The 10,474-nt window shown below is 36.6% G+C and overlaps 1 protein-coding gene across 1 annotated transcript; it reads right to left on the bottom strand.

Annotated features, from left to right (window-relative positions):
- Nucleotides 1-1,869: 1,869 nt before the first annotated feature.
- LOC106454563 (phospholipase A(1) DAD1, chloroplastic) lies at nt 1,870-3,971 on the bottom strand. The gene has a single exon (XM_013896682.3). The coding sequence runs from the start codon at nt 3,437-3,439 to the stop codon at nt 2,099-2,101; it is 1,341 nt and encodes a 446-aa protein (XP_013752136.1). The 5' UTR covers nt 3,440-3,971; the 3' UTR covers nt 1,870-2,098.
- Between the last annotated feature and the right edge of the window lie 6,503 nt (nt 3,972-10,474).

The raw sequence follows: 10,474 nt of genomic DNA, 5'->3' as shown, positions 1-10,474 counted from the left end.
CTAATAAGTATTCATAAGAAGTTTATGTCCGCATGTGCAGGCAAAACACCTAGTATCAAATATATCTATCTAAACCTATTAAAACTTTTGAATTAATTTTACTTATAAAAGGTGTAGGTGCTAGGAATAGAATCGAGGTTAGGTTATAAGGTCAAAAAATTGATGTCAATTAATTTATGTTGTCAAACATGTTTAATATGATTACTTATATTGATTGTTGTATGAAACCGTAGATTTTGACTCAAGTGGATCCGAAAATTAGGGGAATCAAATGGAAGTTATAAATAAAACTGGATATGGATATATAAAGAGAATAATAACTAACCCTTAAATAAAGGGAATATATGTTGGACACAACTTTTTATCAATTGGGTATGTTCCTAATTTAATAGTATTGATGATATGGCTAGAGATCTAATTTCAAAAAAGAAAGAGAGATAGTAACAAGTGATGATCACTTTCTACAATTATATATCCAGAAATATATCTTTGATATTTCAGGGATGTAAAAAACGAGCATTTTAGGTATGGGTCGGTAATGCGATCTATCCAGTTTTGTACATATATATTTGAGACTAGGACGTGCCTATATATATGTACGTATACGGCTTGGATCATGCATGCGCGCGATATATTCTTCTTCTATGTAACCATAAAAATAGTGACGTTGACCGCACGTTCTCTTATGCATGCACTTGTCAGTTAAATCATTTTTTTTTTGGTCATGACCAGAGGAATTCTGATTGCATGATGTGTAGTTTGTAGTGACTGGAAGCAAAATTAGAATCAATTGCTGGTTTCTATTCTACCTCAAACGATAATGACTACAATATTATCACTTAGTAACTCTCGATACTATATTAAGATCGACTTGATTTATTGTTAAGTTTAATGTAATGAATTTTGTGTGTATACACATATATTAGCATGTATGTAGTATAATGCAATTAGCTGATTTTACTAAATGAAACTAAAAAGTCATATTCAATAATTGAATTAATTGAAATAGTTTAGGGTTAACAGTTAACTTTGACAGTTTGCCTCATATCATGATTAATCGGAGTCTCATGTTGAGTTTATCTAGTATTTTTACCATAGGATAAGATTAATATTTTGTGAATTTAAAGTCTCTTCACAATTTTCAAATATTGGGTAAGGTTAATTATGTTTGTACTTTAAAGTCTCTTTTTACAACTTTGGATATATGGCTGATTACTGTTGTACGATTTAAAAATATCTTTAAACTTTGGAGTACTAAAACTGAAGAGAATAACAAAAAAGTTCATTTAAACAGATTACCCAAAAATGTTGAAAACAGTTTTATAAAAGATGTCATGAAAAATAGTCATTATACAATCACAAAAACGATACCATATTTTTTTTACTATGACTTGTGTCTTGAGAAGATGTATGTGCAGCATTAAATTGTAATGTAAAAGCAGTAATGCTGGTGGTGATTAATTATTGAATCAAGTATAATGTTGAATATAACTTATAAAGTTTGCTTTTGCATTGCCAAAACGATGTTGTTGTAATGTACAACGCGTAAGTTAATTTAGTAACGAGGAAAATAAGTATAAGGTAATGGACGGCGCATGATGCGTGATCTTATTTGGCTTTGGGATTTTGATCTTACAAGTAACGGATTTCTTCTAAGATTTTGCAAAGTACATTTTCAGTCAACTTCTTCAACCGGTCGGTGCTTACGTGGCTTGGGCCACCTTACATAAATTCTCAAATTTGGACGGAGTAGGGATATGTCTGTCTTTTCACTCTTCTTTTGGTCAAGTTCAGACAATTTTCGACTTTAGGAGTTCAGATTTTATAACACACATGCGTCTATAACTTTACCATTAATGAGCACAACTCAATAAAATTATTAAAATAAATAAAAATTCATATATATACACTATTTGAGTTTATACGAACGTCATTACACTTTTCCTCTTTTAAAGCTGTCTTTCTACGTACGTACGTTCTATTTCTACCACTGAGTTAGCGATGCATGTAACAATGTTAATTATTGGTTTTCTTTCGGTTTAAAGTTTTTTTTTTTCTGCACAAAGTTAAAATAGGGTTACGAATGTCTAATGAACCTTCATCTATGGAGGACTCTTCGAGCCGTTTCTCTGAATGGACACGTGGAGCTCACAAACCCATCTACTAAATGTAGATACGTCTTCAGCTCGTGACACGTGGCCACATTGATGCCGTTCAGGTAGGGCGAGTCACGGCTGCTCAGCCGAAGCTCTTTCCCGACCTCAGCGTAAACCCACGGCGTCTCCTCAACTCGTTTCTGTATCCAACTCGGCATTGACGCCGTCATCTTCACGTTATCTTGCTCTCTGTTATCTAAAACGACACCTGGAACTTTGGTGATGACGTCGTCGGAGTTAACGATCCTCAACACCTTGGTGCCTTGCTTCTCAAGGAGTCTCCTGAAGCATCTGTTTCCGACACGTGGACCTCCGAAAGACATAACGGTGACCATCGGCGCACGTTTAAACGTCGTCTTGATATCGTACGCCGCTAACGTCGCGATCGCGGCGCCGAGGCTGTGCCCCGTTATCGTTAAACTCAACGGCTCGTCGCCGTAAGACTGGAGCAGTCTCGATATCTCTTGTCTTACCATGTCTCTCAAACTGTGGGCCCCTGATGTGTATAAGCTTAAGAATCCACTCTCGACCATGGGCCCAGAGTTAGACCCGTTTAGGTTTGGCCCACTCGGCCCATCAGGGAGATGAGTCAGCGTGGCGCGGAGATTCTCTAACCACTCGAGACACGTGGCGGTTCCACGGAAGGAGATGACTACGTCTCTACGACCGAGCCTTGAGATCTCTTCTTTGTCTTGACATACTGCCACGTAACCAATCCAGCTGGACTGTGTAGCCATCCAGCTAGGCGCTTTCTCTATCCAACGTGGTAAGTTAATACCTGACGTGGCACGGAGGTTCTTCGTCACTCGATAACCGGAGTTAGGTAAACCGGATTGGTCTAACAACGTGTTCCTCGGGAACCTGCACGTTGCGTAGGTTGGTGACGAAGGATCGAAATCGAAGGACTGGTAAGCCGATTCCACGAACTGACCGTACCGGAGAATTTCTCCACGGAGATTATCGTCCAATGGGTCTAAGAGACCTTCCCAATTCTGAAGCCCCTGGTACTCCTTCCATCTACGGTTTAGCTTAACCGGGTTGTTGGAACCAGAGGACGACAATTCATCGGAACTGTGATCTTGGTTTAGCAGCAAACCCTCCCACATTTCTGGTTTGGGTATAACCGGTGTCCGGGAAGTAGATATTGTAGGAGAAGGAAGAGTAAGTACGCATCTACACTTACGGTTCCACGACATGGTAACATTTACGTGAGAAACAACGTCGTGGTTTGGTAGTGAGGGTACTACACTGTACGGACGTGCGGGAGAAAGAGAGAATCTCATTATTGGGAGAAGAGTGTGTGCTTTTAAAGATTATGGATATTTTTGATTAATAAGAGAGTTGTAAAAGAGTGAGTCTCTCTGGTTCTCTTGAAGACAATATTTGTTGTAACTTGTAAGAAGATGATGGAAGAGAGAGAGAGATGAAGTAGTTCCTTTTATAGTGGAGATTAAAGAAGTGAGAGAACTTGGGATTTATAGTGGAGTTAGAGAGATCTTTGAAAAGGAAAGGACCTGACTCTGAAATTTGTGGACTGTGCTTATATAAGCATATTATTTATATCGTTACATAATGTAATATAAATTGTATATTTAATGGACATACACATTGGTCTATATAAAGTAGTATTGTGTATGTAAAAGCAATAAATACACCAAAATAGAAAGCAAACGATAGATGTGTTATGTGTATTTAATGAAGAATGAGAACAATCTTTCACATTTTTGTGGTACAAGTAAGCTCTGTCTTTCACTTAACTAGCAATATGCACCCAAATAAAGAATGTAAAAATCAAAGTGTTCCAGATAAAATGATCAAGAGTCATCCTACTATATAAAAGAAGTTAAATTTGAGGTTTCTTAGGGGTGCCACCTAGGCAAAATATTCTCAGCCAATGATTCTGCCACGTCACTGGTGGATTAGGCTTTCAATTTTAATTCCATGAAATACGATTGGACTTCGTTTGCGCTTACTTAATCTCCGTATCCGTGATTTTGCGTGTGGCACTGTTAATTGAGTTGGTCTAAGAACACGGAAAATTAATATTTGATCGGGCTTCGAGTAATGATTGTGGGTCCCAAGTAAAAATCGAGAATGGGTTTGTCTTTCTAAATTACAAATGTGATTGATCGTAGTGTCTTTGAAAGCCCGTTTTTAAGGTTTAGGCCCACTGAATGACCGGGTGATTTTAGTCGATTAGGTTATTAGTTTCGTTTGGTTTAGTTAGTTGGAATATAATTCGATTTTCCTTGGTTCCGGTTAGGGTCTTTTGCGTTTGGTTTCTTTTAAGCTCGAAATCTCTCTTTCTTCATTACAGAACTGGATCCGCCGTAGTTGCATATCATGATCTGCATAATGCATGTTTGTCTCCTCATCTCTTGAACTCCCCAGTCGGTCTCTCTTCATTTCCCCTTTGTTCTTTAAATCCTGGAATAAATGTTATTCGTATTCAACCCATTCTCGGTTACGACGCTTCCGTTTCCTTCTTCTCATAGCTATATATATCAGCGGTACGAGAGCATGCTTAATCCTCAGAAACCCCTATCAGTTTATCATTTTATAAAGCGTTGAAAGATTCAGAAAGATGGCTTCCTCTGATGCAGTTCTCGCTCACTCAGCCTTCGATGCCCTCCGCCTCAGAAGATCTGCCCAGTTCATCGTTGGTCGTTTGCTACGTTTTTGGGACTCGAAAAACATTAAGAAGCAGGGTGAATTCATGGGAATCACTCTACTCCTCCTTGATGAGAAGGTATGATCACGATAACCGTTTTCCCTTTCGATTTAGTTTTTTTTGTGACCAGCCGATTATCTAAATCTTCACTCTATGATTGCAGAATTCGGTTATACATGTATTAATTCCTGCTGCTCGCTCCCCTTATTACCGTCCGTTACCGAAAGCGGTTTCAGTCGTGAGAGTTTGCCGCTTTGAGGTTGCAAGGTGTACAAATATGAACAATATAGCGGACCACCTTTCGCGATCTGGTTTATCCCCCAGACAATCATTGATGAAGACGCTCCCATGATCAACGTTGAGAAATTCATGCTGCGGAAGTTTGACCCTCTTCAAGCTCTCGCAAACACTAATTTAGAACTTCCCGGTTTATCCTCCGTAAACGTTTGCTATTTAAGTATTTATGTCATTATATGTTGTTCATGCAAAGTAAATTAATTAAATTTGTTCATTACACCGCAGATGTTGGGCAGATTCAATCTGTCCAAGGTTAAACCCTAACGGACGCAGGAGTTACCACTCGAGTTGTTGTCTGTTTTGTGATTGAACCGTAAGTAACAAAAACCCGTTGTTTAGTTTGCCTTTCTTAAGCTCACCAACCATGATGCAGCAGCTCTACTTCTCGATGAGGTTTTTATTTAATTTCCCCGCCTTCAGTTAGATATCTGACAATAACTCAAAACACTACCGTACTGCAGGTGAATGGAGGTGATGTAACAAAGCTCCCACAATGCTTTGCAGAACTTGCAGGGGAAGAATTTGTTTTCCATATACGTGTCACACCATGCAATTTCACTGCAAACCATTGCACCTTCACCCTTTATGAAATCAGTAGCAATCTCAACCTCGAGGTATTATACTATATACTTTCGTGAACGTTACTTATGTAAGACTAACACTATTGCAACTCTTTCCCAGACTTTCAGCACCAATGAAGCTCCATTTGTTGAAGAGGAAGGTGGTCAAACATCAGCTTCTGCCAGCATCAAGGTTAGGGGTAAAGCAAATGAACCATATCCATTCGGTAAGGCAAAGATGGTGGCATAAACGCCCATGCCAGTGAAGTCACAAAGCTTTCAAGTGTCAACCCAAGTCTGCTTCCGTCTCTCTACAATTTCATGACTTTGCATTTCTCAATTTTAGACTCTTACAATTTTACTCAAATTTCCAGCTTTTTTTTTGCCATTTACGGCAAATTAATTCTACGAGGAGAAGAGTTTTAATGATTTAATATAAAAAAAGGTTGACAAAATATTGAGTTTTAAAGATTTAATATAAAAAAAAGTGCTGACAAAATATTGAGCATGCTGGATAGCAAAATACTCAGCAACACTTATACAGAATGAACCATAACCCAACTACAAATTCAGAATTGAGATACACGTCACCTACACGTTTGGTTTCTTTACATGCATTTACGAAAATATAGATATTTAAAAACAACACATGCCCATTTTATATGAATTCAACATCATATATAAACATAGTGATAATACACTTTCAATTATTCAGTCAGATCAAAATTCACAAAAATACTTAATAATATCACAAAAAGTTGTGACACAAACGTGCGTTACAATTAAACTGAAATTTACAGTAAGCCAAACTCTTACCTCATCATCTAATCAACTATAAATAAACACAAATAATTCAATCAAATATCTACCATATACTTAAAACGCAAACCAGCTAACTAATGTCTCCCCTCTAAGGGATCCATCGCAGTAACATATACAAACCCTCGAGAATATGCATCACGACACACTGCGTAACTGTTTCGAAACTTTCATGCAAACTTCTGAACTTGACGTCTAAGGAACTGTTACTCTCTAAAAATCTCAGCCTCTCAAAGCTTCATAGGAAATCACATGAATTATTGTCAACAACCCCGCGCTTGCGCGGGGCTCCGCCCCTAGTTCACTTAATTAGATAACAATATGTACCCAAAAGAAGAATGTGAAATCAAAGTGTTCCAGATAAAATTATCAACAAAAGTGTTCTACGTTATTAGTTTTTAATTGTGACTAATCGTAACCCACGTATTCTTTTTTTTTTTCAAACCGTAACCCACGTATTCAATTTTAAATGTAGTATACGAAAAAATTCAGATGATTTTAACGGGTATTTGGTTGATAAAAAGTAATTGTATGATAGTGAGATACAACATACGAGAGCAGTGGACGGTTGAGATGAGGAGGGAAAGGAGTGTGGATCGAGAGAAATATCTGACCGTCGCTTCCTAACATGATTTGACTGGAGTGGACACGTGGGAGTTTTCCATGGATACTTCTCATAATGGCTTTGACACGTAAGGAACTATCACCGACTCGGCTCAGCTCATATTGGCTGGTTGTGGCTTTAGCCATTCGCCGCCAAATTGCTCTATAGATGAATGCTGAAAGAAAGTACGCACGTATGCACCCACCACCTTCACCATTACTCTTGGCTTTTTTTAATAGAGCCTAGATCCCACTGAGGGTGGGTGTGTAACTCATGCAAATAACATTGTAAACGTCAAAGATAAGTTCTTGCCAATACATTCGGAGATGAGAGCGCCTTTTTGGTTCACAGGTACCAAGAAAATACTGTCTTATTATCATCAAAACACACACAATCATTTATCGATAAAAAAATCACATCGTTTTGGATATGACAAAGGCATCTCGTAAACTCAAATATTTGTAGTTTTTTTTTTGTAACTTAAATATTTGTAGTTCTAACGTATGAACTATATATAAGATTGACTAAGACCATGTTGTAACCACTAATTTGTTTATACATTTTTGTTTGTTTTTCGATTACTCACAACATTATATGTGTCAAATCGAGCACATGCGCCATTGTTATAACTTACGAATTTTCAGTCAATCGATATGCGAACTTTCGCAATGGAATTTAACGTATTTGCATATATCATGGGTTATAGAACAAGTCCAATTAAACATAGGACTTATGCGTGATGTGTTGTTCGGACAGAACAAGGAATAAAATAAGTGCGACGTGAGTACTTACTATTTAAATTTCACAGCACATGCATGTTTTATTTATATTATAAATCTTGTGCTATTAATAACCTATATATACTCATTTATTCAGAAAGCCTCTTAGCTGTTTTACGGTATCAATTATTTTCTTTAAATTGTACTTATAACCTTCGTGGTTTCTGAAAGAATGTTTTAACTCTATATACTTTAAGCATTTCACATTACTACATCGTTTCAAATGTTACTCACGTGGGAGTTGCGACTCGATCACTAGTGATAAAAAGCTTTAGCTGCTTATTGTTCTCACAGAAAATAAGTTATTTGTAGTAAATAAACTATAAATGACAGAAACTAACTTAGGAGAAAGAGTTTCATCTTATACGATAAACCATAAATAAGGGGAAAGATACACATGGGATGCATGGAAAATATCTTTGTTAGGGATGCGAGCAAAGCGATTAAATAATTAAAATGATTTGGTGTTCCAACCAATCGGGAACTAATTTCCTATTCTGTAATAAACAAAAAATGCATGTACCACTTTAGGTTTTTTTGGTTATAACACGTACTTGCATGCCCCGATTTAAAATCGTTTTGGATATATCAAATCAATGTGACCAGTAATATATTTGTGGACACAGCACCGCATCTACACACCACAAAAGTTCACACGCTATTTTTTTTCCGATGGCCCCATTTCAATGTCATTTACATTGGACATTTTCTTCTTTTGGGACCATTTTTCCACGTTATCAATGGCAAAAATTAAAGGGCCTTTTCTATACCAAAAGAATAATAAAAGTAAACCGATCTCGGAATGATAACGGTAAAATATGTTTTGATCGATGTTGATTTCTTCCAAACGGACCCTTTTACTTTAGCGATATGGAAACTGAACCGACCAAATTTCAGAATGAGATTTTCGAGTATGCGGTGAATAATAAGTATTTTCATTAAAGAGGAAAACGTGATCTTAACATTTACACCCAAAAAAAAAAAAGAGGAAAACGTGATGTCTTCCAAGTTACAATAAGTTAATTTGTTTCTTCGAGTATAACCGATATTTCTAATTATTCATAAAGTCAACTCATATGATCAAATATTATTCTGACATATGTTTTTCTTTTTTGACAAATACTTGAATTTAATTAGATAGTAATTGATTGTTTTTAAATTTACAAAACAGATTAACCAGCAGGGTTGTTCTTTTAAAAAAACTGGGAAGAACCTCTAAACTTTGGTTGGGGAGAATATGGCATGTATACGTGAGCCAAGTTTGCATCAGGCTACTAAATTGTTTTCGATTTCTTTCGGCAAAATTGCAGCTCGGATGAGCCTGTCAATAGCTTTGAAATTTGCGGATGTGTTGATGTGATGTGGTTATGCAACCTATTGTTTCTTTCGTTGCAGATCATGTAAACCGTTGCTTGAGAAACTAATCTGCGCAGTATCCTCGGACATGATAAATCTTACATCTCAATATCCATATAAAACTGTCCACGTATATCCCAGCCTTTAATTTAGTCACTACATCCTAAAACTTTTTTTGATTAACTTAACATCTCAAAAGAAGCTATCTCAAATTTCTTTGTATGTGTTACAAAAGCAGCATTTGCTATCAAAGTGCATGCCCCAACTTTCTAGGCGAAACTTTTTTTAAAGGCGGTTTAGGTAAGCTATCCACATTGTAAATGTGTATCTTGGGGTTGTAATTTTGAACCAGATGTTTCTGTCCAAGGCTGCACGGGAGCGCATGGATGCAAGGATTGCCAAGTTAGGTTAGCCGAGTAAAAGTTCAACTCTGAGTCCTTAACATATCAGTAGAAAGTGTACATGGTTGAGGAAAGTGATGTAAGAAGCATTGTTGTTAGATGAAACTGCAGAAACTCTGATTCTTGAGATTGTGGTTTGATTGTGTTGGTGGTGTATCACGAGTCGGATAGCCAAGTATGGACCCATCGCTATTGAGTTTTTTATATACGGAGATGAATTTTGTGTGGTATTTACAAGGTCAGATCTAAAACTTTAGGAGATAAAAATATTTAATATTCTTTTGATAATTTTATGTATAATTTAAGTCCAGTATCAATATATATATAACATTAAAATAATTTGGATGCCAAAATCAATGTTTTACTTGAATGTGACTAAATCAGCTCCGAGTATTTACATTGATTTTTTCTTGTAAGAAAATGTATAAATTTGAGAAAAGGCAGCTACGCACGCGGCTCGAACAAGCCATAGCCAAGCCTTATGATCGTCGGAAGAATCTACCTTTTAGATATTGGTCTACACGTTTGGAAAAAAAAAAGATATTAGCCTATACATTTGCACACACACACAAAAGGTCTAACACATAACAGTATTACACCACCATATGTATTTTTCTCTTTACAAAGATAAAAATGACTATCCATCTAACAGTAAGGTGTTTGTGGATTAATATGATCAGATAAGTATTTTTTTTTTCCATTTTTTGTGACGTTGAGCAATGCTTTCGTTTGTTCGACCAATTATTCTTCTATTTTTGGTCTAAGTTTGACAAATCTAACTAATACTAAAAGGGTTATATGAGGAGTAGAGAGGCTGTCCACGTCAGCAAT

Source organism: Brassica napus, chromosome A5 (assembly GCF_020379485.1).
Source record: "Brassica napus cultivar Da-Ae chromosome A5, Da-Ae, whole genome shotgun sequence".
Taxonomy (NCBI): Eukaryota; Viridiplantae; Streptophyta; class Magnoliopsida; order Brassicales; family Brassicaceae; genus Brassica; species Brassica napus.
This window is presented reverse-complemented; position numbering and strand designations above follow the sequence as displayed.